At 48.3% G+C, this 27,981-nt stretch overlaps 4 protein-coding genes across 4 annotated transcripts; 3 read left to right on the top strand and 1 right to left on the bottom strand.

Annotated features, from left to right (window-relative positions):
• The first annotated feature begins 1,091 nt into the window (after window positions 1-1,091).
• On the top strand, window positions 1,092-1,925 carry LOC131262413 (uncharacterized). The gene is made up of 2 exons (XM_058264410.1): window positions 1,092-1,581; window positions 1,648-1,925. The coding sequence occupies exons 1-2, from the start codon at window positions 1,092-1,094 to the stop codon at window positions 1,923-1,925; spliced, it is 768 nt and encodes a 255-aa protein (XP_058120393.1).
• An 8,104-nt stretch (window positions 1,926-10,029) lies between these two features.
• LOC131262424 (uncharacterized) lies at window positions 10,030-21,968 on the top strand. Its single transcript, XM_058264421.1, has 9 exons — window positions 10,030-10,233; window positions 10,267-10,570; window positions 14,013-14,258; window positions 14,326-14,579; window positions 15,383-15,537; window positions 16,491-16,709; window positions 17,471-17,618; window positions 19,319-19,599; window positions 21,809-21,968. Exons 1-9 carry the CDS (start codon window positions 10,030-10,032, stop codon window positions 21,966-21,968), a joined length of 1,971 nt encoding a protein of 656 aa, XP_058120404.1.
• A 918-nt stretch (window positions 21,969-22,886) lies between these two features.
• LOC131258499 (uncharacterized) lies at window positions 22,887-23,756 on the bottom strand. Its single transcript, XM_058259824.1, has 2 exons — window positions 23,294-23,756; window positions 22,887-23,230 (listed from the first exon to the last, which is right to left on the bottom strand). Exons 1-2 carry the CDS (start codon window positions 23,754-23,756, stop codon window positions 22,887-22,889), a joined length of 807 nt encoding a protein of 268 aa, XP_058115807.1.
• A 2,621-nt stretch (window positions 23,757-26,377) lies between these two features.
• On the top strand, window positions 26,378-27,274 carry LOC131258788 (uncharacterized). Its single transcript, XM_058260167.1, has 3 exons — window positions 26,378-26,599; window positions 26,658-27,065; window positions 27,149-27,274. The coding sequence occupies exons 1-3, from the start codon at window positions 26,378-26,380 to the stop codon at window positions 27,272-27,274; spliced, it is 756 nt and encodes a 251-aa protein (XP_058116150.1).
• The last annotated feature ends 707 nt before the right edge of the window (window positions 27,275-27,981 follow it).

Genomic DNA, 27,981 nt, shown 5'->3' on the forward strand with positions numbered 1-27,981 from the left:
AAGTTTATACAGGTCCAACGTTTAAACCATGGTCTGAGATAAGGGTTTTGTAATTGAAAGGGTAATGTCTCCACAATCCTGTGCAGTGGGTTACTCGAGATTTGATTTGAAAATTCAACCACTGGAAAAGCGTATGCAACTTTGGGCAACCTAATGTGTCCCCCTCTCCGCCCGTGAAAGTTCCTTTGTCGAACGGGAGGTAGAACATTCGGCTAATGGTCGTGTAATCGGCTGTCCAATTGCTCGTCAACCGCTGCCGAACCGGCACTGCTCCACATCTAACTGGAAACGGATTCAATCGAAAGGGAAAATTTCTCCGGTACGCTTCACTAACCCAATGAGCTGACCCGTTTCCGCGCTGCGGACGGGGATTTGTGCTCGAAATTTGCGTCGCATCGTCCCGCCTCGGTACCCGAAGCCGAAAAACCTCCAGCCTAGAGCAGCAATTTCCCTCCCGAACGGTCTGCGGGCTTAACCACTTTTCGCTGGCGGTGTCCCGCCGGGCGCACACCGCGCTCCAGCACCGCTCCAGCAGATCTAATTGAACCGCGAAAATCTCGATCATTACCTCTCTATTACTCTCCACCGAAAGTTTCTCTCGGTCTGTCACCAGCCGGTTCGGGCGTCGCGCAAGGCCAAGATCAAGGCACAGGTGTCTCCCGGGCTAAGTGATCGCGTAGCGAACCTAATCATGCGTTAAACAAACCTCGGCGAAAATGCGTCCACGGCTCGCAGCTCGCAGCTCGTCCGGGGGGGTTTCCCGGGCATTCCGGAGTGTGTTTCTGATTTTCCTGCCCATTTCGGTTTGGCCTTTTTGTGCTGCCACCGGGCTGGCATCATTTTTCATCTGCGGTTCTGCCCTTCGCCCAGCGCCGGGGAGGGATGGAAAATCGAAAAATTCGGAAGCGGGAACAAGGGAAAGATCGATGATCGATTGCAAGTGCGCGATCGTATAAAAGTACGGTACGGGAGCGGTTAGTTCGTCAGTGAGCAAGTGTTCGAGTTCCGAAACAGGTGTCAATCTCGTGGTAGCAGCCGTCTACAGCAACATCTACAGCATCTTCAGTTTTACCAGTAACCCAGCAGTAACAATGTGTTCGCCGAAAGTTTTCCTCCCGCTGGCCGCGCTGGCCCTCGTCGGTTTCGGGTGTGTCGATGCGGCCATCGCCAGCAACGGTGGTGGTTCGGTGTTTTCCTCGTCGAAGAAGATGTGCGAGCAGCGGTACAACGTGAACTGTCTCAAGCTGGAGCTGGTGTCCTTCCTGGAGCGTGTGACCAACCAGAAGGAGTACAGCCTGATGTCGGGCGTGAGCGTGGTCCGCGATCCGGGCGCAAACATTACGCGGACGGCCGACATCATCGCCGAGGTGACGCGCATTTTCCCGACCAACCCGGAGAAGCGGCTGGACGAGTTCCTGCTGACGAAGCTGAACGACTACCTGCAGACGCACTCGCTGCGGCTCAAGTTCATGGACGACGATGCGTTCGCCAAGGCGCGCGAGGTTTTCATCGGCCGCAAGGGCAAGCTCGGCAAGAAGGGTGGGCTGGAAACTCTGCTCGCCGGTGCCATGATGATGAAGGGTAGGTTCGAGCGACTAGCCAGGTTGAGAACTCCCCTAATTCCTTCTTGATCCTTATTTCGTCCAGGTACGCTGGCTGCCGTTGGCCTCGGAGCGCTGGCTTTGATCGCCGGAAAAGCGTTGATGACCGGACTGCTGGCACTGATGCTGGCCGCCATCGTCGGGCTGAAGTCGCTGGCCAGCGGAGGAGGCGGCCACAAGTCCACCACCTACGAGATCGTCGCCAAACCGATGTACTCCCACTCGCACACCGAACACGACGAGGGCGGCCACGGACACACGGGCTACGGAGGTTACGGCCGGGCGTACGATCTCGCCTACTCGGCGCAGAAGCCTCAGAACTGAGCTTTTCCCTCGCGAATGCCCCGGAAGTTGGGGCGCGCACTCTACTTTCTTTTCACAACGAAAGCTTTCGAAGCGGCAACGCTTGGCGCGACCGCTAGAGGCCGTTCGCGGTTACTCGCGGGTTTGAATGCGTCGAGCGCTCCGTTTGGTGGTGTGAGCTTCGTCGGAACATGTGTCTGTCTGGTGCTATCGGGATCCTTGCTGTCCTTTATTTTACGCCCTATTCTTAGAGTTCTCTCAAGTGTCTCTGCCAAATCTTAACTTTAAATTATTTATTTATTGTAGGCTAACGCGAAGGGTCGCATTGCGCCCTCGATTTCAGTGTATTGAGGAGAAAAAAGAGAATAAATAAAACTATACGAAAACCAACCGTTAAAATAATACGAACGATTAATTTAACTTTAAATAATACCGAAAATTATTTCAATGGTATTCCATGTTTTGAGATTGCTTAGTGTTGAATATGCAAAAAGATGTCATTAAAAACTCCCTTTAGAAAATGAGATGGCATCAAAATACAAAATTAACATAAAACATTTTAATCCACTCAGCCATCCACTAATTGATTTCCTGAAAGGGCGCGTCTATATCAGCATAAAGTAAAATAAATAAATTGCAATGCAAACAACCGTTAAAAGATGCAAAGAGTACAATGGTGACGTTATCATCGGTGATACACTTCGGTAAACATATTGTAGCGTAACAATGCACCGAACCGGTAATGGTCACAATGTTTAGAACAATGAAACAGTCGCAATTTGGGATCGTAAGGAAAAATATTTACAAGAAAACTTCAGATCAAGGGTTATGTTTGTTATGCTTTGCTTCTTAACAAACTCGTTCATTTATAAACATGATGCAGCATAAGACGCTGTGCGATGCACTTTCACTGCACCGTGCATCGATGCTAACTTTGCGTATCTGGAGTAGGCAGTTTTTGCTGACTAGAGCAGGTTTACCTACAAACGGGTCACTTCCGATTGGATCATAATTGCTTTGTACTGTATTGGGTCACAGAGATGATTACCGATTACCGGAAGGATAACGATCAAACCAAAGCTAGGTATTTGAATTTTCATTGCATTGCATTGCATGAAGATGAGTTTATTTTGCGAGATTGAGAAGGTGTATGATATTTTCTCTTATTCTTAGTACACAAATAGTAGATAACCATTAATACATACATTAAGCAAGACAGGTTATTTCATTATAGTATAAATAAGAAGCACGCTTATCTTTTGTACAATTTTATATTGTTCACTTCGAACAATTGGCGTATTAGTTATTTTCAAATCTGATATTTCTTTGTATTTTGAGAATCTTTCACCAAATTCCATGCTTGGAGAGTAGGTTTAGGTTTTGTATTTTGTATCTTTACTAGTTTAGAAGATGAATTTCAAATATTAAGTTATTTCTTAATGAGAATTACCGCACATGGGCTAACATTTCAAAAAGATTAGATTAGCTCATTTCTTTAGAAATTTTTGTTCTAAAGTTAAGTTGTCCAATAATTTAGAAATAAAAACAAATCGCTAATCTCCTTAACAACAAGAGATGCAACTCACACTGTCTGTCACATCTGTCGGCAATCAGTTGCTTAAAATCTCACTTCATCTCACCTGCCATTTTTGGCGTCTGGAAGCTCACCATGGCTCACGGCAGCTCCCTTGAGATTACCCGAAGAAGCCACGCTAGACCGCATGAGGACCGGAGCCACCGAATGCGCCGCTCGTTTCGAAGCCTTCACCTCGACGGGTTCCGCGGGCCGCGTGGTATCGGCGAGAAAGAAAGTTGATAAAACAGGCGCCGCGCACCGGAAACTGGCTCAGTTCGGTTCGGACAGTGCGCGACTGAGGACGTACGTGCCGTTTGCTGTTTCTTCTCTGCTGTCGTTGTTGTGGTTCCCGCTGGTGCCAGGCAGAAGTCTCTTGAGTTTTTTTTCGAGCACACCGCCGTCGGAATCCGGCCTGCATGTGTACGTGTGAGTAGCTGCTCCCGAACGGTGGACACGCGGCGGAGCAGGAGGCTGGACGTGGGGAAAGGGAGGGACGGGACGGGACGGGAGCAAACTTTCACTGCTTTCCCATTTGGCGTCCCGTGTTCGCGATCGCGAGCAGCGCGAGAGTGAGCGATCGTCGCTTGTACGAAGTGTTTCACGAGATTGGACGGAAAGAGTGTGTTTACACGGTGATTAATTAGTGAGCTCTAAGTGGATTGAGGTGCTTAGATGGGTGCACATTTCGGTAGTGGACTAGAGGGTCGACCTTGCTAAGTGTGTGTCTATGTGGAAGGACTCAAATTTCGGTGTTCTCGTGTTGTGTGCCGGTTGTCATTCTTGGTGAACCAACTTTCGACGATGACGACTCGCTTGCTTCGGGAGAAAGGCTTGCCGGTGTTGGTTGCTAATATTTCGTTGTTCTGTTTTCGATACACTCAGGACACGGGGTGGGTGGACGACCGGCGGGAAGAGAAACCGGACGAAAACGGCACACGGAACGAAAAGAAACTATTTAAAAGAAGGCTCAAATGAGAAACGTCAACGTTCGACTTCTCACCCTGCGGAAGATGGCGGCCGGAGAAACGGTTGCTTCGGTGAGAGGGATGGGCGGGAGGGGGTTGTGGATGCGGTGGGTGCATATTTTTCAGCTGACCGACTTCTTCGGCGGCCATCCGAACTTCAGCCAGCGTTGCGCGGTGTGTTTCAATAATTAATTCACCCGAATTTGTCCGCTGATAAGCGCCGCTCGGTAACGGAAAATGCTCACCAACACCAACGTGGCGGCCATCGGGCCGATGCGTAGGTCGCTGGGCCACGTACCAGTGCGTGTCGGGTTCCAACGGGACACCGTCTTTCGGAGACCCGGGACCCCGTTAGCCATCTTTGGGAGCAATCCGGAACGGTGACGCGCGGTTTAAAGATGGGAAAAGTCACTAAAAACAATCCCACTCGAAATGTGCCCTGGTCAGATTGTTGTGGTGGGATGTATTTGATTATGGGAAGTTTGTTTCGTTTCGTCTCGGTGAAAGATCCATATATCATTCGATAGTAGCTGTGAAAGCGAAGAAATTTGTTTAATGCTTTGGAGAGTGTCATACAGATGCGTTGTTCCCGAGAGAAATGTTTACTATCTTAACACATAAAAATAATTTGAAATATTTGTACAGGGGTATTTAAAAGGTGAACTTTTTGTGTTAAATATGTTAGATTAGCTTCATTCACAACATTTACTGGATAAACCCATAGAAATAATATTGTAAGTAAAAGCTAATGACACGCACCAAATAAATAGAATCAGTTATATTGAAATTGAAACAACCAACAGATTTACCAACAAATAGATATTAAAAGCTAGAGTTACGGGGTTTGATCTAATCATGTAACACAGATGTAAATTAATAACATAATCTGTAATCGATTCACATTCCTTCAGGGTAACTCAATCGCCGGCAACCTACTTACCCCATTGACACCCCGTCCGAGGCACATTTTCCGGGCAAATCCGCGCTCCCGAACCCGGAAACCGTACAACTCCAAAAGACATACTCCACTGACCCTGTTGAGGAAAGATTAACGAAAACTCTGGCGCGATCGATAAGAAAAACTGCAACCAAATTACGAGCATAATCTCTCCCGTGTTGTGTTTTTGTTCGTTTTTTACATCGGTCCGATGCGCGATGAGGCGCAAACGTACCAATTACAATCGTTCGCACCTCGGTTAATGTTCTTCGTCCGCTTGGGGAGGTTGTTTTCCCCGCGTGCTTGTTATTGTTGTTGTTGTTTAACTTCACCGGGCAGCCTTTGCTTGCGTACGAACAGCATGTTGTACTTCCGACTTTTGGGGCGCTGCAAACACACACAACACATCCCCAGGGAACCAATTTCCGATCCGAAGAATGTTCCGATCGTCTTGACCCACCTAATGGCCGATAATAGATTATCATCGATGCAAGCGCCTTTCCCTCGAGCCTTCATTTTTTGTTGATGGTCCAAATTATTAGCGGTAAATCACCGCTGTTCCACCGTTTGTGACGCGATATTGGAAATGGTAGCGATCGAAAGAATGTTTCGATCGGTTTTTGCTAGTAACGCTGCTTTAAGCACGAGGCTCATCATCGAGTGTCGGGAGTGTTGGGTTTTTCTCCCTTTTCCATGCCGGCACGGCACAAATGTTCTACTTTCTCAGTTTCTTGTCGAACCAGCCAGCACTTTCAGCATATTCGGTTGCTAAACGGGACCAGGTATCAAAAAACGAAGGTGCGAAGTCATGATTGGTGAAATTTAATTGCATTTTAATCTTTGAATTCTTTTCTCATCCATTAGAATGCAAAAAAAACTATCCATTGAACCTGTTTAAGAACTTCCTGTAGTGCTTTTTAATTTAACCGTCAAATTGTACTATTAAAACTGAATTTCATTTTCTTGTTGTTTAAAGACAAGAAAATATCTGTACTTCTTGCATTACATTTCATAAACATTACAACAATTTTTACGCACAAAAAAAAAACGAAACGCTCCAAGAGTACCGCAACTTTAAAGCGGTACAACGAATTTAATCAATCAAAAATGACTTAATCTAGCACTGGGGGGCGTAATCTCGCACACGAAACATTCGCCCAACCCCGCTGCTCGTGGTATGTGTGGAATTGATACGGAAAAAAAATTACCGCACGAAAGGAAAACCCATTCGCACTTTCCCGGTGTGTGCCACACCAATGAACTATTCGGATACCGTTCTGGGCCGAGCTGGCGATGAGCCAAAGGCCATCCACCCGCACCCAGCGAATCGGAAAAAGATCAAAGTAGAAAGCTGCACAAGCTGGTATCGCATATTGCACGAAATCGAGAAATGGAGCAAAAGGGACGGCAGTAGACGGATCGGAGGTTGTTGATCACTATGCTAATATGTTGCTTCAAAACAACTGGAATGTTCGTCTGGGGGGGAAAGAAGGGGGTTGAAAAAAACTGACACAAGACGCTCGCAGGTGGGTGGTTTTGTTTTTTTTCTTTCCACCACCTAACCCCCACAATCACAGATGGATCAAATTTTGCTACTTGCTACGGTTCGGCTTCGGCAGTGGATGTTGGAAATAAAACGATCGTGTCCGATCTCCGGCTGGCGCTAAACAGTGCGTGATATGGGAAATTTTGCACGCCAACCAACAAGCTTTTCCCTCGGCGCCCGGTGGAAAACGGCTGGTCGTTACCTCACCACCTGAGTGGGAGACACGAGAGGCAGTGGCATGCGAAAATGCAGCTGGAGTGCAGTGCAAGCGATGCAATCGGCGCGATGGTTTATGGGGGACTATAAAAATTTCGAATCATTTCAAACACGCTGGCTCGCGGAATTGCACGCACGACGCGCCCGCGGACTATGGTAGGGGTGTGGTGGCGCGCAGACGCCCACTGGGGTGAGCTGATTTTAATTGCCCCCTTGCTTCCTTTCCCCACACTGGACGAGGCAACGCGCGGAAGTCCAGCGCTTTGGGGTGAGGAGAGAGAAAAGCCTTTTCCATTCACGATCACGGTCATTATCACGCCCGAGGCCAGGCCTCGCTGTGTGTCTGCACGGTCGATGGACGGGGTGATGTAAGTGTCCGGCAGCTGGGGGGAGGGAGAGATGGGGAAATGGGGTGCTACGTTCGCCCGAGTTTTCCTTAGTAGGGAAGTAGGTGAATATTAATGATACACACGCGGCAGCCGGGGAAAAATTGTCTCGTCCCACTCGAGAGCCGATCGGAGGCAGTTGATTAATCAATTAATCGACCATCAACGCATCTGTGTACGCGCGCGAGTTGGCATAGATTCGGTGCCCCTGGCTCCCCAAGGTTTGGGTTTTCCCTTTGGTTTCTCGGGGGGTGGATCTCCTACATCGATAAGGAAAGTAGTTCCAACGCCCAGGGAAAGGTGTCGGAATCAAATTGTTTTCAAGTCCGATCTACGAACGGCTGTGCGTTGGCCGTTTTCGCACACCAATTAGAGTCTGACAGGCAACAAGTTAGTTGTGTGTAATTGGGAGAAAATAGGAAGCAGCTCGCAGATATCGGGAAGATCTGAAACCGTCCAAAGCGCAGTCCTCATCTCGTCATCTTAATCGTACGGATGGAAGTTTCCACCAATTTTGTTTCTTTTTTCGTTTCTCGTAAATCCGGCAAACTGTTTGTGCCCATTTGTCTTCGGATGCGTCCATCGGGTACCCTCCCGTGACAATTGTCCAGCTGTTGACAGAGAAACCGAGATGAGGCACCGAAATCCACCTCGGAGTGTGCGGTTTCACCACGCGCGATAAACGGCCCTCCCCGATGAGGGTTTCACTTTCCTAAGTGGAAACAAATAGAAAGAAATAACCATAGGCATCTTTCTATTTGATCGCATGCTTTCGCAGAGTACAGCAAAAGAAATAAAATTTAAAAAAAAATTAGCAATGCCCCTCCTCGGTGGGCTCGTGCCATCGGGCATTGTAATAATGTTGTGGCGCGCCGGAAAAACACATGTTTCGGGAAAATAGAAATCGCGCCAAGTGAATTGCGCGCGGTCATAAATCACCACAAGCGCCGTCTCAGTGCATACGTGAAGGGTTTAAACGAAATTAAACGGAGGCATCCATGCCACGTGCCCGCAATTTGTGAACGATTGGTGAAACATTAGGGCACTGTGGGGTTTTTTGGGACGGTTGCAATTATTTCGGCTCATCAAACGTATGCAAGCACGGTCGGACACGGCGTCCGTTCCGTTGCATGTGTCCCAGATATGCGGAGATGCAGAGAAAGGGCAAATAATAGTGTATGTCGTGGAGAAAACAAACTCCAGACGGTTGTACTCACCTGGTGGTCATACGGATTTCACCCTCGAATCGAATTTGAATCTGGTGGTAAATATTTAACTCAAAATTATAAAGACCCGAACAAAACGAACGGCTATCACTTTCGGTGGTTCTGCTCTGTTTGCTGGTACGCACGCACACACACGACAGGTTGCCATGGTAATCCCAATGAAGGTATTTTGACAGAAGAGCTTTTTCATGACCTCTCAAATGAAACCGCTCTAAGTAGCGACTATAGACGCCACGGTTCGAGTACTTTCGTGAGCTCCCGATTCCCGGGTACGACAAATTAATCTCCATGTCGGGCTCGGGGTGGTGTACATTACAGGCAAATTTTCAGCTAGTTCCCGCCTTTCCATCAAACCACCCAGGGAAGTAAGGTTAGAGGCCAGATTCGGTAGCAGACGGTAGGCATGATGTGCTACGGAAACTCATCCACATCGTCGGAGGGCGTAAAAAACATTCCAAAACATAAGCCAAAAAACAACGAACAGCCACCAAAAAAAAAAAGCTCCTCCAACATACCGTTACCAGCGGATAGGGGTGTATCATTAGTGAGTTGGAGCGCGCGCTCCGGCTTGCGGTCTGGAAAAAGAAGTAAACTTTCGAATTTCGGTTGGCACAAGGTGGAGGTAAAGAATGCCGCCGTATCCAGCTGTCGGATCTCGAGAGGATCCACCGCAACGGGGTGATGTATGGGTCTTCCGGAAAGGGGCGTGTTAAGATATGACGAGGGAATAAAAAGAGGCAAAACAGCGCCGCTTTACGTCGGAAATAACAGTGGAAGTCGTCATCGACATGTCACGGATGTGCAGGGAACCTAAACGGGTAGCGTACCTTCGTGAGACATTTGTGCGTAGAAGGTGAAACCATTGATAAGAGGCTGGAAGGAAAGTTGTGCCGACGCATCCGAGGTCCGAACCTCGCGCGGGATGACCTTTTCTAGCGGCGGACCAACCTGCAACCGGTTTAGTACGGCTTGCGACATCAGCTGGGAACGTTCGCTTTCCGCCACACGCCGTATGACTGATATTTCCGTTTTCGTTTTCTGTGCTCTCGTTGCAGCTTCATCTCCCGTTTGACTTCGCAACAGGATTTGCCATGATGCGAAGACCGTCCTAGGCCAGTAGACCCACGGTGTGTTTGTGTGTGAGTGTGCACCCGAGCGCCCGCGCGCTAATGTGTGCTAGTGCCAGTGGATCAACCCGGTTCGATTCCGAACTAGTTCAGTGGAGTGAACTGTACTGAAGTTGAAGAATAGAGTGCTCGCACGAGGAACCATCATGAAACGAAGTGCGCAAAGTGTTGACGAGCCGGCCGTGCCCGGCAATATCGGTAGCTACGGGATGTTTGGAGGAACCGGTGGCCATACGAACACAAACAATCAGAGGCGAAACCCTCGGAGGTACTCGGAGACCTTGGTGTTGCTGATAGTGGCACTATGGTTAGGTGTAGCCTCCGCAACGACAGTGGTAACACCGGCCAGTGTTGTGGACATCGATCTACCAGCGTCGACGCAGAGTACAACCGTGGAGGCGCTTCTCGATACCAACAGCACCACGGGTCGGGCCGCATCGAAACCGATGTTCTCGACCGGCAATCCCCTGTGGGACGCACTGATCGCGGACTGTATGCGAAAGCCGACGTTCGCCTGCATCCAGAAGAACGTGTACAGCTTCCTGGGCGAGCAGCTCGAGGTGGAGAACATGAACTTCACCAACCGGGTGCAGTTCCTAAAGAATCGGGTCGATTTCACCAAGTACACGCGTGAGGCGAACGAAGAGGACAGCGAGGATGACAACGAAATTCCGGATGCGCGTGGCGGTAAGTTGTGCGCATGTACTTCACCGGGAGTGTTTGCCTACAAACAGCTTGGAGCTTATAGTAATGTCATCTGGTTAGATCCAGGCGAGGAATCAGGGGCCAATAGACGTCGGGGGTTTTGGCCGGTAAGAATCCGGCACTAAGCATGGACTCTTGACAGGCTGGGACTGGTTGTCTTTTGAAGATTTCCTCCTCATCAAAAAAATTAAAAAAACAGCTTGGAGCTACGATCGCACGGTAGTTTTGTGGCGTGGCTTTTATCTGCGAACATTAATCTAACATCCAAAACAGTGACCTTTTTACGCCTTCCCCCTGAGGCCGCGGTGTACCATAATGTCAACCCGAGTTCAACGGAACACATGCCTCAGTGATATCTCAATGAATCCCTCGCTTCACGGTGCGTTTTATCTTTACACCGGTCCGAATGGCTTGTAGGGCCATGTTTAATGGTCATTTGTCTTACGGCGCATTCGGTACATGTTCGACGGCACGTGCGCAAGAAGTACTACAGCAATGTCGGCTTCTTCGGAGAGTACCAGCCTGAGCGTATACCTCGTGAATGGACCGCTTTTACGAACTGCTGCGCTGTATGGTCATTATACTCAGGTCCGGTTGGGGTAGAAACAAACGATGCTCGCTGCTAAACGAGAAAAGGTTTTCCCGCGCTGTGATTGATGGATCGGCCGATGTGAAGAATGGCCATTGGAGGAGATTAGCCGGCAGTGTAATTTACAAATCTAGTGCAATGTCATTTGATCGCCGGCCGGGTGTCGAGGTGTACTTTCATCGCCTTTACTCGTACTCTTACGCATGGACGGAAGGGCAGGTTGGATCGTCTCCCTCTCGAGCCCCCTCCAATCACCCCAATTAGGAGCTAATCATCTTCATTACCTCCGAGAAAGAAAGTTTCTGTGTGCTCGTGTGTGCATGTGTGTGTGTTTTGGATGGGATACTCGTCCAGGAGATACTTTCGATTCGATTCCGCCCCATGCCGGAGCAACCAGACTTGATTTATCTGTGTCGATGGGATGAAATTATGTACCGGTCGGTGTACACTTGCACTTGTGCAGAGGAGGCTTCCCCCGGGTGGAAGGTCCAAGAGCGGCTTAATGGATCAGCGTATGGAAAGGGAAATCTGACCAGCTTCAAGCACCACCGTGGACACTTGCGTCGGACGTCGGTGTTTCTCTTTCCGCACACGCATACGCACGCACGCTTGGAGGTCGTCGTCATAACCGGTTTGCGTGGTGGTGGATCTCCGCAATCTCCGGTGAAAAGTCCTCGACGCACGCTGCTGGCTGGAATTCAAGTGCCGGTTCTTCACCACACCAGTAACACAGTTTGGGCCAGACGGGTTCCGGCCAAGGGGAATCGCTTGAAGATGCAACTCTGCCTCGGCAAATGAGATGCACTTTCCATTCCGTGGGAAACGCTGGGAGGAGGCGACTTAGGAAGTGCATAATCGATCCCTTCCTCGATCGAGGCTGGGTCCGCTCGGAGGGATGAAAGCGATCATCTCCGGCGCCCGGGAACACTCTCGCCTCGGTGTCATATTTGACCTCCATACCACGAGGGGAGTAATAAAATTCAGCATCTTCCTCGATCGATCGGATCTTCCTCGATCGATTGTACTACAAGAGTTGCTCATCCTATTATTAGCACTCCGACGGTGAAGAAGAAGCTAATTTGTCCACAACTCGTTTCCCAAGCCGAGTAGGACAAGGTGAGAGAAAATTGCCTACAGACCGCATCACATCCGGTCGAGTTCCGGGAAGAATTCCACCCGTGATACAGTGTTGAGGATCGATCTTTGGATCGGGTAAGCATCACGTAAAAGTGAAACTCCATCGATCGCGCCCGATCGATTCGACACGGGGAAGGGTTTTGTTTTCGGTGACGGAATGGTGCTGAGCCGACGACCTGACCGGAAGAAAGTTAAATAAAATCAAACAATCCGACGGCACGAGAGTGAAACCCGGGCGCACAAGTACTTCCCAGGGTTTCAGGTGCGCGTGTTTGTGTGAGACACAGAAGGGTGAGGGGGAAAAAACCCCTAACAAAAGCCGGCAAATCGATGGCGCACTTGGCGCAATTTGTTCCGTCCGGAGACTTACCGACCGGCGGGGGACTTTTCCGCCGAAATCTGCCGCCAGCGGAAAAGGGAAATTCGGCGGTTTTCTTTATGGCCCTGGATCGCAACCCAGGCGCACCCCGTGCTGAGTGTGCACTCCAAGGGATATCTCGCACGGCGATGGAGAAATTAGAGATTCGTTAGCCGCCGATGTTTGAGATTTGTCGGTGTAAAATTGAAATTGACACATTTTGTGGCGCAGTTGAGGTGCTGGGTTTGATTACAATCGCAAACGGTTGGACACTTGAGGTCGCAGGCTCACCCGACGTCAGTGAGATCGGCTGTTGTGAAGCAATGGTCCTTTAGGAGGTAGACATTTTCTTTCATTCGAAAGCTTTCATTTCACAACTGTGCCCATTTGCGTAAAACGCCTTTCATTGACGGCTGTTGAAGTAAATGATAATTTTGCACCGTCAACACTTCATCGACCGGTTAATGAATCATAAACAGTTATTGTGGAACCAATAACCTGTGACAATTGCGTATTTCAATTAAATTCTATGAGTGTCCTGTAAAGCAAGACACCGGGTGCCATTTTTTAATCTTCACTTGATTGTTTATTTGCAAGTTCTAATACACATTCAACTGAATTAGAGAAAAGTATAAGTGTTTCTATTTTAAACCAAAAAAAAACTACATAAAGTGTTTATTTTGAATAGTGTTATTAAAGATGAGAGATGATGTTGCTGATGATGATGTTATGACATTTAAAAGTAAAAGTTTTGGTACTATAGGATTTTTATTTAGTATTACAAGTATACTTTTTATTTTAAACATTTAATTTCATCTAAGGTTTTAATTTGAGTAATGATCGTCGATAAAATTCTTCTTAAATGTGATTCTAGATCAAATGAGCTTTGAAACCCGGGGTATTTGATCGCATCGTATTCATACAATTATTTATATAGAAAATTTAATTAAAACATAGAAACATTTGGCAACGAACCTCTAAGAATTAACAATGGTATGCTATTCGCGCAATCAGTAACAAAATACCTTCATGACTTGTTGGTTGAAAAATAGCAAAATGAAAATACATCTCACGTCCAGGGTTTCGTAGCTTCGTCCGTTGACAAAGTTGTAATACCTTCGGTGTGAACTCCAGTGACGCACGCTGCGGTCATCGTCTTCAACTTTCACTTCCATCTGATTCTGGCTGGTATGCAGGTCGTCCGCTGGAGTCCGGCTAAATGTTGTTTTCGATTCGTCCACGTATTTCCCGGAGTATTTCATTTGAATGATTTCATTTTGTCACTCGCACGTTCTTTTTTTGTTGTCCGCTTATATTCGTTTCCCACACCGACCGTGCAGCGTTCGAGCAAACGTCGCCGATCGAGGAGGTGACCACGGCGTTGCGCGAGAAAAGCTTAAAGTTCATGCTGACGCACGACATGAACGTCCAGCTGCCGGAGATCATGTTCGACGGTGCCGTTTTTCGCATTCAGCCGCGGGCCATCGAGGGCAATGGGATGATCGCGAAGCTGGAGTTTGTCCCCCGCACCGAGATCGCCGAAGCACGGGGCAACGGTTCGCCGAGGATTCTGTTCAAGAAGATCAGTAAGTTCTTGAGGGTGCTCTATGATTTTTGTGCGATTTAGATTAATGTTCCATTGCTCTTCCGCAGAGAAATTCTTCCAAAACAAGCTGCTGCTGGCGTTCCTCGCGATCGTGCTGATCATCAAGATCATCAAGATCAAGGTGATGTGGTTGCTGCCGCTGCTGGTCGGCGTCGGTACCGCCAAGAAGCTGGTCCTCAAGTTCCTGCTGTTCCTGTTCCCGGCGCTGGCGCACATCTTCAAGCTGTGCTCGTACTACCACGCGTCCTACCACAAGCCCAACTTCCACCATCACCAGCACCACATCAACCATCTGCACACGGTAAGCCCGGATCTGACCCACTTCGGCCAGCTCCGACCAACTTCCGCGCGGCCCGTAACTTTTTGCGCTATGTCGGTCAGCAGTACCACTTGCGCTTGTCTCCCTCGGGCGGCTCGCGGACTGCCTTCAATTATTGTATAATCTTCCATTTGATGGTGGAACAGAGGAGGAAAAATAAAAACACACAACTCGGCTTGTTCTTGCTGACCGGCACCCCAAACCCGGCTGCGCCCGAGTCTGACCTCGCGCGGTGGCAATAAAAACCTGGCGAGTGTTGAGGAGAACTAAGAAACCCTCCCAACCCGAGGATGAAGACGGCAAGCTGTACATAAATTATACAAGAAAAACTCGGCCAAAAGTTTGTTGAACCGGACAGGATGCCGGTTGGGCGTTGGGTTTTTTTTTTCGGTGCGATCACACCAAATAAACGCGCATCGTTTCGCGCGTACCAAAAATATGATACGTGAGCACGCACGGTGCAGTTTATGGCCGGTTCCAGGTTTTTAAGGTTGTGCTTCTTCCCCCTGAGGCGAGCACAAAGTTTTATTTTCCGGTAGTCTTCATCGGTAACCCGGTGGGGTGATCGTTTTTATGTCTTCAATACATTACGAGATCTTTTTTCCTGCGGATTTGAGGTTAAAATTTTACTTCGCAGATGCTTTGGTGAACGTTTAATGGGTCATCCGCAACATTCCATCTTATACGGAAATTCCTGACATAGTTTCATGAAAAAAATTGCATTTTGAAACTGTCATATAAATTTAATAAAAAACTCCTGATGTACTTCCTCTTTTTTCCCACAGTTCTATCCGCATGATCATGCCGGACCGGAGCTGATCTACACGAAGCCCCCACGAGGACATCCGTCGGAGTACTTGCACGGTGCACCGGTTCCCCCGCACACACACTACCAGCCCGAGGTGAACTACGAGTTCACTGCGCCAGGACTTGGCTCAGAGTGAGTATTCCTTTTGTAGCCAACGTTTCCAAAATTTTGGTTGTGGTTTTGAGATGGTCTGTTGCACGTTCCGTAGAGTAGAAGATGGCTTGCCGACGGTTTGATGTTTGATGCACATTGACAAAGAAAAAAAGTACGTGTACATAGAACTTCCGGAAATACCGCTTTTCCTACCTCTTTCAACTTTCTTCTTCAACTTTCCAAAAAGTTTGTTAGGTTTTCATAAAAAAGACCCTTCCTTCCAATAGTTGTGTTTTTTCTTCTACAAATCTTTAAACACGCCTTAAACGGTAGCTGCTCTAACTTTTCACACGCAAAAGTTTGTTTTTGCTCCACTGAAACACTTCTCACTATCGCGTAGCCTAATCGTCGTTTTCCGAACTAGTTTGCTAAGCGGGACGAAAATTCCCAAACCAAAAAACAAAAAACACTCGCTCACCCTTTTCGCTCACTGCCCGCTCACTAATGGTTCCGTTTTCTTTTTCTCATCTTCTTCACCGACACGGTCCGACGTGTTCGGGTTTCTTTTTTGTTTTGTTTCCACCCCTTTTATAGTTCGCTCTGGCACAATGTCTTTCCGGAACTGAGATAACTCGCATCTCACCTCAAAAAAACAAAACAAAACACAACCACCCCAGACCAGAACGGGCACACTAAAAGCCAAATACACAAAACAGAAAAGTCGTAGCCTCGTAGCGCGGCAACAACGGCTGGCTGCCGACGCCCGGTTGTCAATTTGTATCAAATCAAACGTCATCCGCCCGTCGGGCGTTTAGTTTCGGTTCATCTTTCGCCTTATCGTATCATTTTAACTGGACTTTGGTGGTGGTTTGGGGGCTAGGGAAGGGACTCATAATCGATATCGTATGCACTAACCAACGCACCAGCAAAACACATAAGTTAGATCCTAGACATCGAGCCTACAACCAAACCAAAACCTTCTTTGAACGCAGGTTCATTAGCGATAGAAACTCGAACGTAGAGACGTCGTTCAAGCCAAAGTACGATGACTTGAACGATATCAAAGCATGGGGTTTGGGCGAAAGCACAAATACATCAGCACCACAATCATCGCCATACTTCACCTCACCGCCCGCCTCCCCCAGTGGCGGCAGCGGCACCGGCAGCTACAATGTAAATCCACTCACGACGGCGCAGCATGGCGCTCGAAGGTAGGTTGGCCCTCCCCTCTCACACCCATGCACGAGAGGATCGTCGGTTGTAGATCCTTTCCCCCATCGCTCAGTCCAACAAGTTCCTCACCTCTGCGGTCCAGTTTTCCCCACTGTATCCTGCAAGACAGCATGAAAAAAAGATCGATTCATCCTTATTTTCACCACCTTGTTTTGGCTCGTTTCACATCTCCCGCACTTCGATTAACCAACGATCATCAGCAAAGCTGCGACACAAAAAGTGGAGTTGAGGGAGATGAGTTAATGAAGAAGAAAACAAAAACACCTACATCCTAACCTCATCACGCGATGTTCATTAATTACATGTTTTAACATTACCTTCTAATCATCACCCTCACCTGCTAAAACATTTCACCAGACTTGTCGGTCGATTTTCACTACAAGATAAACAAGACAAATATCGATCAAGAACGAACCATCGTCCTGCATTCGTCGACTTTCGCGCTGCGTGTAGCCACTGATTCGATTAACTTTTCCCGTTTTTCGTTGTGGCGCATTAAGATCGATTAGTTGCAGTCGACTCTAACACTCCGACAACAACCTGTTCCTAGTTTCTCAAATCGAAACAAAAACACGCCAGCAAAGCGAAATCCCAGCGAAAGTCTCCCCCCACCCCCCGGTACCGCCAATCCTTGACTAATGCCATTTTTCCGCACAACTTTTTTTTCCCTTCCCCCCGCCCCGCCCGCCACCTCTTCGGTTTCGGTTTCGGTTGGTTTTCTATTTTTCGGCACCGGCAGGGTCACCAATCCGAAGCCGGTCTACGGTCCGCCGGGATACACGGCCCCGTCCCTCCAGAAGCGGATCCCCACCGGAGCGGCCTCCTCCATCGCCTCCCAGTACGTGTCGGCACCGTCCGGGCCGACGCTTTCGGCGGAAGAACAGATTGTAAGTACCCAAGTGCGCAGCCATTTACTTTGGCTTCCGTCCGTTTTCCAAATTTCTCCCCCATGCCGTTGGAATCCCGCGTACATAAACGGATGATAGGGCGATGAACTCCGCCCGGCCACCGGTGAGCGCAATTATGAGTCCGTGTATGACAAATACATCATGCAACCGAAAGCAAAACACTACACCTTACGAGGGAGTGGAGTGCCCGGATGGTGATAAAAGGTCAGCGATAATGATGATGCTTGTCTCTCGGAGGAACATGCTGTGCATATGCAGTGAAAGTGAAGCGAATCTGGTCGTACGCCATGACTTGTGTGCAAATGGCACTCTGCTGGGCTATTTGCATGAGCCCAAACGTGCCGCAATCGAGTGGGAAATCGAACAGTGACTTATTAGCCGATGGAAAGCGCCGATTCGAGATTGTCACCATGCATAATGCATGCATTATGCCGTAGTGTTTTACATGCCAATTTGTTTTGTTCAACATAATTGATGCTAGAGTTGAATAATAATGACTGCTTGGAACCTGAACTGGTGCGATCTCTTTTGTTCCTCTTCTCATGAATGAGAATAACGTAACGTGAGTGCATTACTTGCAAAAGCCTGACAAATGGAGATAAAATAGATACTAATGTAGAAAAAGAGATAAACAGATAAGATTTGATTAAAGGGTAGGACATGTTTGACAATCATTTGATATTTTTACACTTTTTATTTGTAGTCACAAAAAACAGAAGAAAACATCAGAATTAATCAAATTTAACATAAAAATAGAATGTATCTCGCTCACTTTTAGAAGTTGAGAAAAAAAAATTTTTCATTAACATAAAATGTAGTTTCTGCGTATTTGTGTCATAGTTTTAATTTTTAGGACGGAGAGACAACGGTTAGGTGTTTTGTAAACAATGCCAAATTTTATGTCACTTTTGCTGCCAGAAAAAGAAATGTTTGCATTTTTCCGACCATCTCAAAATAGAACTATGGCGAAAGTAACCAGTTTCGGTGAAGAAAAAGATGAATCATTTCCTGCTTAATTAGCAATTAAGTTTACGCGACCGAATGAAGGTCACCGCTCGGCTGCTGTCATTGGCGCTTGTAGGCCATTGTTAGTGGCACGCCTCATTTTGATCGCCGATTTATGCCCCTGATACTCACCTCCCCCATTCGCGCTTCTCCCCCCACCTTTGATCGGTTGTCAACATGGCGCCGTGCTTGATTTGCCTGGAAATCACCGGCAAACGCCGGTTTCCGTGTCCAACACGCACATTCCTGCGGAGCGGAGCGAAAAATCGCGTGAAACGCGCACGTCTAATGCGCCGGGAGGCGGCCAGTTTGTCGTAGACATACTTTCGATCGGTACAGAGTATGACATACTTTCTTGCTGCACGGCAAACAAATGTGTTGGGCCTCCCTTGGTGGAGGAAGCGTTGAATAGAGGATCGTGGGCAATCTATTAGTAATCATCACGCGATGAGCTGCATTATGGTTTCCGATCGGGTCGTCTTTGGATTTGCTTTTCCATTCCTTGCGGCAGTATGAGCATGTCCATTACTTCCCAAACAATATGGCGCAATTGTGAGCGGGTAATTACATCCCTATCCCTCGATTGCCAATTTGTGATCTATGACCTACGGCGGGATGCGCATACTGTAGTGTGAAACATTCACTGACCACTCGAACGACTCTACTCATTCTAGATCCGTGAAGCTCAGCGGCAGGAAGCTTACAGGATAGCTCAGGAGCAGAAGCTGATCGCCAAGCAGCAGGCGATCGTGAACCAGCAGGCGTACGCGCAGGAAGGTGTCACACCGCGCCCGATCGACCCGTTCTACAGTCCCATCCTGCAGCGGCTGGACAAGGTGTTCAACTCGCTCGGCATCGTCGATGAGCACTGCCGGGAACGGCTGGTCTGCAGCATGTACAAGAGCCCGGTCAAGTACAGCCCGCACAGCAACTACGTGTCGGCGGAACTGAGCAGGTAAGCTGACGAAACGAAAGAAATGCTGCTAGCGAAAGGGTTTGCGAGCGTTACCATAATGATCGCACCGTCTCGTTATGATACCGTGCTTCCATTGTACTGATCGCACCGAGAGCCTGAGAATCTAATCTACGCCATCTTGCACGGCCTTAGACTGTTGACCCCGGCGCTTGTGAACCATACGTGCCGGCATGCGATCGTCTCCGTCACCCGTCGTTCCGTGAAGCGGGTTCACACGCGTTACGTGTGCGTTACCTGACGCTCCGCTATGGGATTTCGTTTTCATCCGAGAATAGATTAATTAGCAGTTCAGTGGCCTAACGCCATAGGGGCGACAGATGCACGATGGATGCTGGCAATATCTTCTATGCGCGCAGGCAGCTGCAAAACGAAAGGGAATGGCGTCGAGGCCTTCCAGCGATTAGGGCTTGCCGTAACGGGAAAGTGAACTCGCCGTGATAATGCTGATGATGATGAGTTTTATCTCAAACAGTGTGCTTCCATTTGTGTTCCATGATCGACGAGTTCTTGAAGGGCTCGGTTTTGGTGTGATAAATTATTTGCTGTTAGCAGACGATGATAGTTTCCATTGTGGATAGTTTTCAGAACTAATCGAAGCGATAATGAACTTTCGCTATTCGATATAATGTTCGCACATAATCCTTCCCGTGATCTTACATTACGTGGGGTTTAAAAATTATTGCGAGATAATTACATGCCAACGATAATTTCTGTCTTTTTTTTTAAATGTGCAAGTAGATAGAGAAGAGTTGACATATGTTTGTTTCCTAATCTCATTGGTTTGGAAACGATGAGTACTTTCATCAACAAACTTTATTCCGCTGATACACAAACACGGTTTATTATCTTTTTGCTATCTTACCCACTATCTCTTCACTCGAAGAGTTTAACGTAAAGGTACTTAGTTTTTACTCGGGTCGCGCATTCTTTTTATTTTCCACAGCAATGGCACCCGTTTTTATGCGCCCCGAAAAAAAATGTGTCCCCTTTCCCGGAAGCAGCTCCCGGGGTTTTTTAAAGAGCTAATTAATTTGCAACCCCAAAAGCGGCTGGTTCACACGGCAGACAAATATGATTTAGGAGCGCCTTCCCAAATGGGGCCAAATCGCAGGAAACACCGCCGTACTGCGCCAGCTTCTGTGAGCTAGAAATCGAAAACGAGGCCACGGCGCATTTGTTTGCTAATTGTTGGCCACTGGCCGAACACAGTGCGCAAGTACTTTCGCGTACTGACCTTTTTAGGGTGGCTTTGAAGGGATTTTTATTACCCACTTATCGGACCACAGGGAAGGCGGGAAAGTAGATGGCCGGGCGAAAGAACGGATCGAGAAGACACTCGATGAGCACTCCGGTCCCGTTTCACTTTGGGTGCGGCTCGGTGCGTACTTCTTTCCATTGGGTGCACCTCGTACTCGTCTTCGTCGATTCTTCAGCAAAACGACCTTGAAGCCACCGGCAACGCATGTCTAAGTACTTTCTTCTCATTCAAATCGGAACGGCGAAACCAAAACTATTCCTCTCTATCTCTGAAATCAGCGGCAAGAAAAAAAAAATGGAACTACACGTTCAACATGATTGCTGCCGAAAGAAATCTCTTTTTCCACCTTCGATTGGGAGCCCACTTGCATACATCCTTTCACTGACCGAGAGCGGTTGGCAAAACAAAAAGACGCCGTATGTCGGGAAGGGCGCCGTTCCGTGACACCGTGGAGCACAAAACACAACGTTTCCAACGGCACGAAGAAAATTACACACATACTTGGTCATGGTCCGCTGGCCGGAGAAATCAATGCTTTTACCCCTCCCGCAAGGTGCTGGTCTGCCCGCAGAAACCGCAATGCGCACCGCCTACCGGAGCTAATGGCACCGAAGGGTTTCGTCCCCGGGGGTGGCCGTTGTTAGCCACCCCGAAACCATTGTTTATCATAGCTGTCAACGTTGAAAGGCGAATGGTAATTGAAGCACCGCCTGCGGTGATGTCCCATTCATCAACGATTAATCCGAGCGATTTTTGAACGACGTGCCCCTGCTAGTATGCAACACGCGATGCACCATCAAGCAGCCGTCGAATTTGAAAATGACAAAACGTTTCGGATTGATGTTTTGCCACTTTAGGCCTAAGGAAAACTCTCGCTCTTCGTGTATTGCACGGCCGATTACTAACGGGGAATTTTCTTGCCCTTTTCAGAGACGCCTCGGAACTGCAAAAGCCAACCTCGACAAACGCAGCGGTGGTACGATTCTACCGGTACGTTCAGGCAGCACGTGACGGCCAGGATCAGCGCGACTGCCAGCGGTTGTACTCGCAGTGCACGATCAACATGGAGAAGAAAAAGAAGAAGAAATAAATCGAACAGCTCGCCAGTGAAAGAGAAAAAGCACTCGCAGGAAATGTAGAAAACTGGAAGCCTCCCCTTCCCCCCTCGCCGGCAACTCATCATGTTCACACTCAGAGCGATCTATCGACACATACCTCAGAGGAAATGTAGCTTCTTAAAGTCTGTAAATAGTTCAGTTACGTACGTAGGGAGCGTGCAAGTGCTACCTCTTCCACTTTCACCGTGTGTCCTGCACGCCGAATTTCCGAGAACGAGAAACCTTTTTTCATTTGTTTTCCATTTCATTGCGCTCGGTTCTAGGTTTAAGTGGTAGGTTTCACACCGCATTTGGGGCGCGTGTGGAGTGTGAAAATAGTTGCGATAGTTCGGGTGTAGGGATCAAATGGTAGAAGAACCGTTAGTAGACGCGTGACACAGTAAGGATAGGTTAATGAGATAATGTATGTTTGTTTTTCGCCGAGAAACCGATGGAAGAAAAAGGGAACAAAATTTTCAATCAATCTTAGTTTGTAGCAATCGTTGTTAGTTTTCTTGCGTCAAGGGTTGCGCAAACATTTGTAGGCCATGTAGGTGTCGCCACCCTGACCTGATGAAGTAGGGAAAACGGTTGATCGGATGCGGTGGTTTAAATATTTATTTATTTATTTATTTATTGACTTATTTATTGATTTATTTATTTCGCCCTTGGCGACGGGGAACGAAATTCGTCACAACCTCGATCGGGATCTGTTCGAGGCGAAGTGAGACAAATAAAATTTCATAGAATAAATTTAAAGCAAATGTTTTCGGTTGACTTATTACTAAAAGAAGATAAATAAATAAGTGTTCCAAAAGTGAAACGCAACAAACGGCGGTTCTCAGCGTGATTTAATAAATAATTTATTGAACGAACGTAGGCGAAATAAATATCTTATGTCCACGGTAAACTTAGAGCTGGCCGGCGTACGCCTGCTCGTGCGCGTCCAGCGAGCGTTTCTTCCACGCCGGCGGGGCGTCCCAGTGGACGTGCGGGGCATGGTGATCGACATGGTGATCGACGTGGTGGACGTGGTGAGGCGGCGGGTAGTGCACGACCTCGTAGTTGACGATCTTCGGCTTGGCGAACTTGAAGATCATCATCGCGCCGGACAGGACGAGCGAGAGCAGACCGAGCGTCATGGCCTTCCACGTCTTGAGCGCGATCAGGGCGAGGGCGAGCGGCACCAGGACGGTCGACTTGAACTTGATGCCGAGCAGGAAGGGAAGCATGACTTTCTTCACAAAGCCGCGTCCTGCAAGGGAAAGAGAAAAGCGATTATTATGTGCGTTCTTACGTCAGAGCGTGTCGGTCTCACCTTCTGCAACATTTCCCTCAGTCAGTGGGATAACCAGGTCGTCGGCGAGTCCGCCCTGGCGCAGGGACTCCGGAATGTAGGCGCGGGCCTCTTCCGATCGCAGCACGGACGGTGGAGTAAGCTTGAGGGCGTGCGTCGCCAGGAAGCTGTCGATTTTGTTCAGCATTTGAACGGCACCGTACGCACGTTGCTGTTGGTGGTCGGCCGGAACCTCGGTGGGAGCTTCCGGATCTTCCGTGCCGGTGCGCACGACCGTCATCGAGTCGGTGATCGCGATTTCATCCTGTTCGGCTACGCTGGCCATCCAGGCGAGTGCCTTCACCTTCGCACACTTCAGCCCGTGCTCGCTGGTGAGGCAGGACCGGTAGATGTCCTGCGCCACATCGGCAGCCGATCGCGACTGACCCTGCACCTGGCAGCCCAGAACGGCCAGCGACACCACGAACACCGCAAACGATCGCATTTTTGCGCGCACGCCCGGACGAAGGATAGAGTGGTCGATGTTTCGATGGTCGAGACGGAGACTAGACTAGGTCCTCACTGACTGATAGGCTCGGTGCGTATGGATCGGTCGGAATTGATTACAATGGATTTTATATCGCGGTCAATTCGGGGGAGGAGTCCCGGCAACGACCAACATGGCTCGGTGATAATTGTCCCTACTCAAAACGCGACATTCCCGCCGGGAGGGTAAACTTTAACGCATCGAACGAACGTCTTGCACTCGCAACCAACCCTCTCCCCTTCTTTGCACTTCCCGAGAGTGGGGAAATCGAGTTTCAAATCACTCACACCCCCCGACCTCCCCGAATGCCTCCCCAAACTTGTCGCTCCCCTACGTGGCCGGAATGGAAGAACAGTCGAAATTTCTTTTCCGCAGCGTTTTGCGCCGCAAACCACGGCGTGATTACGCCCGGCATGTAGCATTTCACTCGGAACCAGCTCTTTCCAGGGGGCTTTAACATTCTACCGGTGTGTCCCCGGGTGGAGTTCGCTTCCGTAGAAAGCAAGAGTGCTGCCGATGCCGAATGGGGAAAAGTGTATTAACACGGAATGGTAATGTAAGTACACGACAGCTGGCGTTAGGGCAACTGGCTAAAGTTTTTGTAAAATATGTCGATGCATATTATGGAGCCTTCAGTTTTGGTTGTTACGTAAATATGAAAAGCCTGATGGAAAATTATATTTCGGAATCACCTTACGTAATACGTCCAACATATCAAGTTTGTTATTCCATTTTATTGAATTTTCGTGAGCTAATTCTGAAACAAGTTTGAGGTGATCAGTTCTTTTTACATAATTTTCTATTGGATTATGCCTTCAGATTCAGTTGTTTCATTAACATATGAGAGGTATATTGTTGCAAATGGTTTTAAAAAAGGGTAAATTCTGGTCGCTTGTGGATCGTTCCATAAATTTAGTAACTTCATTGAACCAATTTACAACTTGAAAAGAATCCTTTTCAGCGATCGCCTTGCTTTTATATCCTGATCGACTTGTCTTGTCATTTCCTGTTTGAGGCTTGACAGATGTCAAATGTTATCTGTCACTGCAGCGACACCAGTGAAGATTCGTTATCTACTATAAATCTCTACACATATTTTGTCTTATCCTTTGTGTAGCAGTTCTTTAAATCATTCCCTTTCCTTATTCCTTTCGGTCTTTCGTTTTATTTCCATGCAATATCTACTTGAGGATGGATATAAGTGTCACGTCTTCGTAAGTTTTCGCCTTATTAGTTTAGCTTAAGATTTTCCGTTTGAAGTTTTATTCTTATGTAATTAATTCAAGCTCAATCTCTGTGCCAAAGAGTTACATCGGAGGGGTCTTCAATTTAAAAAAATTAACTTAGTTTTCTAATAGTTGCCTTGTTGTATCAAATTGAAATCAAATCGGGCAGTTTCCTATAATGAACTGCGTTGCAAAGTCAGGTGCACCTATTATTACCCATATTAATTTTATTTCAATTACATAAATTCGACACTCCTCACGAGGTCCGCTGTTTTACGTAACAAATGAATTATAATGCCATTTTCACGCGAGACCGGATGCAGACGGACGGCGTGCTTCCTGCCCTTTGCGTGGGCGGGTGCTTTAACATGCTCGTCGTGACGTCGGAAGCGTGCAGGATCCGCCGGGTTCGTGATCGGTTTTTCCTAGTGCAATCCTATCCGAAGGTCCAATAAATTATGTATCACAGGTCGACTAGTATATGGAAAAGATTCGCACTGACGCGTGATCGAATGGGCGTGCAAATACGAATCAATTCGTAGTGTCGAGCGGTTGGATCTTCAGCGGGTTGATTTACATACGGTCTGCGGGATATTGATCGCGGTTTCCGTGCACATGCAGTCGTCGAGTGAAAGCATGCAGATTAGTGCGCTGGGATAAGCATAACTACGCGTATCGACAGGGCAAATGCAAGCCCAATACACTCCACACCGACGCACACGACACAATTTCGTTGCGCCGAAACGGGTCGAGAATGGCAATAATAACTTCATAACGTTCGCAGCTCGGAGTGTGCGCTCTGCAGTGTCCCGACGATGGCTATGTGCAGCGGATTGGCCCCGGACCGCATCGCACTTCCACAACCGACCGACCGAAGGAAAAAGTGATCGCGAGCACTACAACCGAGCGGTGCGTTACGGACCATTAAAACCCCAAAGTAAGTGTACGTGATCGCCATCGTTATGTCGCGCGCATACGCACGAAGACTACACATTGTGCCCGGTGTGGGGGGAAGGGGGGGAGGAGTGGCCGCGCAAAGCGTCCAGGAGCAACGTCAGCTGGCGCTTGTTGTTTGTGCCGCGAAAGGGGCAAGTTCGAGGTTTGCTTACTGGACGCTGATAACGGATCCGATCAGTCACGAGCGCAAAGGAAGAGAATAGCAAGGGAAGGGTAGTGTGCTGGGGGCGGGAACCAGGGTAGTATGGAAGGTCGTATAAAAGCAACAGGTAGTGAAATTTTCCCTATCATACCGGACAGTTTGCTCGCTGCAACAACATCATCAGAGACGAAATCTCGGAAGAGAACGGGACAGTTTGACGTTACTACGTTACGGCCGTTACATACAGCGCTAGAATGGTGTTTAGGTGCGTCGCGATCGCTGCGGTGGTGATGATGGCCGGTCTTGCGGCGGCCAATCCAGCCGTCAATAAGCCCGCCTTCTGGAAGGACACTCCGATGGATGGGATGGTCCGTGAGATGCGTTCGCTTTGCGAAACGGAGCAAGACTCGGCCGCTTGTCTGAAGCTGAAGATCATGAACTTCCTCGACACCGTGTTCAAGAAGGACAACTTCCAGGTGAGTGGAACCATTCTTCAGAGGCTTCAGAATATCCTAACCCTTGTATGCTCTCTAGATTTCCGACGATGTGGAAGTCCGCAGCAATGGTGCTCTGGCCAACGAAGCGCGCGGACCGAGCGGACTGGTGGAGCAGGTTGAGAACTACCTGCGTAGCCATGACGTCACCTTCAAGCTGCCGATCGCCGATGCCAAGGTAACCGTCTCGCCGCGCAACATCCAGAACGACGAGCTGAGCGTTACGTTCAACTTCCCGAGCGCTTCGACCGGACGCGGCGTGGAGGCGCGCAAGTCCAAGCTGAAGAAGATCGTCATCCCGATCATGGTGTTCATCCTGCTGAAGGCCATGACTCTCATCCCGATGGCGCTCGGTGTGCTCGGTCTGAAGGCGTGGAACTCGCTGCAGCTGTCGTTCTTCTCGTTCGTCGTGTCGGTCGGTCTCGCTATCTTCCAGCTTTGCAAGAAGGTGAGAATCACTAACTTTTCCCACATCGGCGTGAAATTTTGAAACTAACCCATGTTTTCCCCCATCCTGCAATCTTCAAACAGCTGGCTGCCGATAGTCACCACCCGCACATTGCCGCCCACGGTCCCTGGGAAACCCGTCGGTCTTTCGCCGGCGTCGAGCAGCCCGCCTTCGAGGGTCAGGACGTCGCCTACCGAGCCTACGCCTAGACCTAGAGGTGCTGCGTTTACGGTGTAATTTATTTAATTTATTTCTACCGAACAGTTTGCGAACAAAGACTTCTATGTACGCCCCCCTCCAAGGTGCATAGTAAAACATAAGCAATCGTGAAACAATAAACGAAACCAAACACGAAACGAAACTACAACATGTATCTTGTTTTGATTCATTCACATGGAGCATTTAATTCGGTTGCTTTCCGCTGTGAGGTTTTGTGGTTCTTCCTAAACATTTATCGATCGTATGCAAATTTAGAACAAATTGTGCGATGTATGTAAACCGTCAGCAATGCGGATATCGGGAGGGCTTTCTCGCAATGTTCGCACCTGCCGTTTTTCTCTTAATATGCATGCCAGTAGCGATCGATGAGCAATCGATTTCACTTCCGATTGTACGCATGTTTATGGTGGAGGCGAACATTTGACATGGTAAGCACGTAACGCACCAGGCGTCTCCATGTGGTCGTCGATGAGGCATCGATCGAGTACGAGCGTAAAATTGGATAGTAACGATCATTGATTGAATGGGTTGCATGAACCACATAGAAGTGAAACGATCGGAGAGCTTTCAATTGTATTTAGCAAGTTTTCCAATTATGTTAGGATGTGCTACGGTCTTTACAGCTATTTATATTTGCATTGAACAGATGGACAAGCTAACAACTCTCAAACATGTTAGTTGTTTATTTTCATGTTGT

Source organism: Anopheles coustani, chromosome 3 (genome assembly GCF_943734705.1).
Source record: "Anopheles coustani chromosome 3, idAnoCousDA_361_x.2, whole genome shotgun sequence".
Lineage (NCBI taxonomy): Eukaryota > Metazoa > Arthropoda > Insecta > Diptera > Culicidae > Anopheles > Anopheles coustani.

What these genes read in the sequence shown, in the direction of transcription:
- LOC131262413 (XM_058264410.1), top strand. Translation starts at nt 1,092, where the DNA reads ATGTGTTCGCCGAAAGTTTTCCTCCCGCTGGCCGCGCTGGCCCTCGTC. An exon ending in CGGTGCCATGATGATGAAGG is followed by an intron (nt 1,582 to 1,647) that starts GTAGGTTCGAGC and finishes TATTTCGTCCAG; the next exon opens with GTACGCTGGCTGCCGTTGGC.
- LOC131262424 (XM_058264421.1), top strand. Translation starts at nt 10,030, where the DNA reads ATGAAACGAAGTGCGCAAAGTGTTGACGAGCCGGCCGTGCCCGGCAAT. An exon ending in ACATCAACCATCTGCACACG is followed by an intron (nt 14,580 to 15,382) that starts GTAAGCCCGGAT and finishes TTTTTCCCACAG; the next exon opens with TTCTATCCGCATGATCATGC. An exon ending in GCGCCAGGACTTGGCTCAGA is followed by an intron (nt 15,538 to 16,490) that starts GTGAGTATTCCT and finishes CTTTGAACGCAG; the next exon opens with GTTCATTAGCGATAGAAACT.
- LOC131258499 (XM_058259824.1), bottom strand. Translation starts at nt 23,756, where the DNA reads ATGCGATCGTTTGCGGTGTTCGTGGTGTCGCTGGCCGTTCTGGGCTGC. An exon ending in TGAGGGAAATGTTGCAGAAG is followed by an intron (nt 23,231 to 23,293) that starts GTGAGACCGACA and finishes TTTCCCTTGCAG; the next exon opens with GACGCGGCTTTGTGAAGAAA.
- LOC131258788 (XM_058260167.1), top strand. Translation starts at nt 26,378, where the DNA reads ATGGTGTTTAGGTGCGTCGCGATCGCTGCGGTGGTGATGATGGCCGGT. An exon ending in TCAAGAAGGACAACTTCCAG is followed by an intron (nt 26,600 to 26,657) that starts GTGAGTGGAACC and finishes TATGCTCTCTAG; the next exon opens with ATTTCCGACGATGTGGAAGT. An exon ending in TCTTCCAGCTTTGCAAGAAG is followed by an intron (nt 27,066 to 27,148) that starts GTGAGAATCACT and finishes ATCTTCAAACAG; the next exon opens with CTGGCTGCCGATAGTCACCA.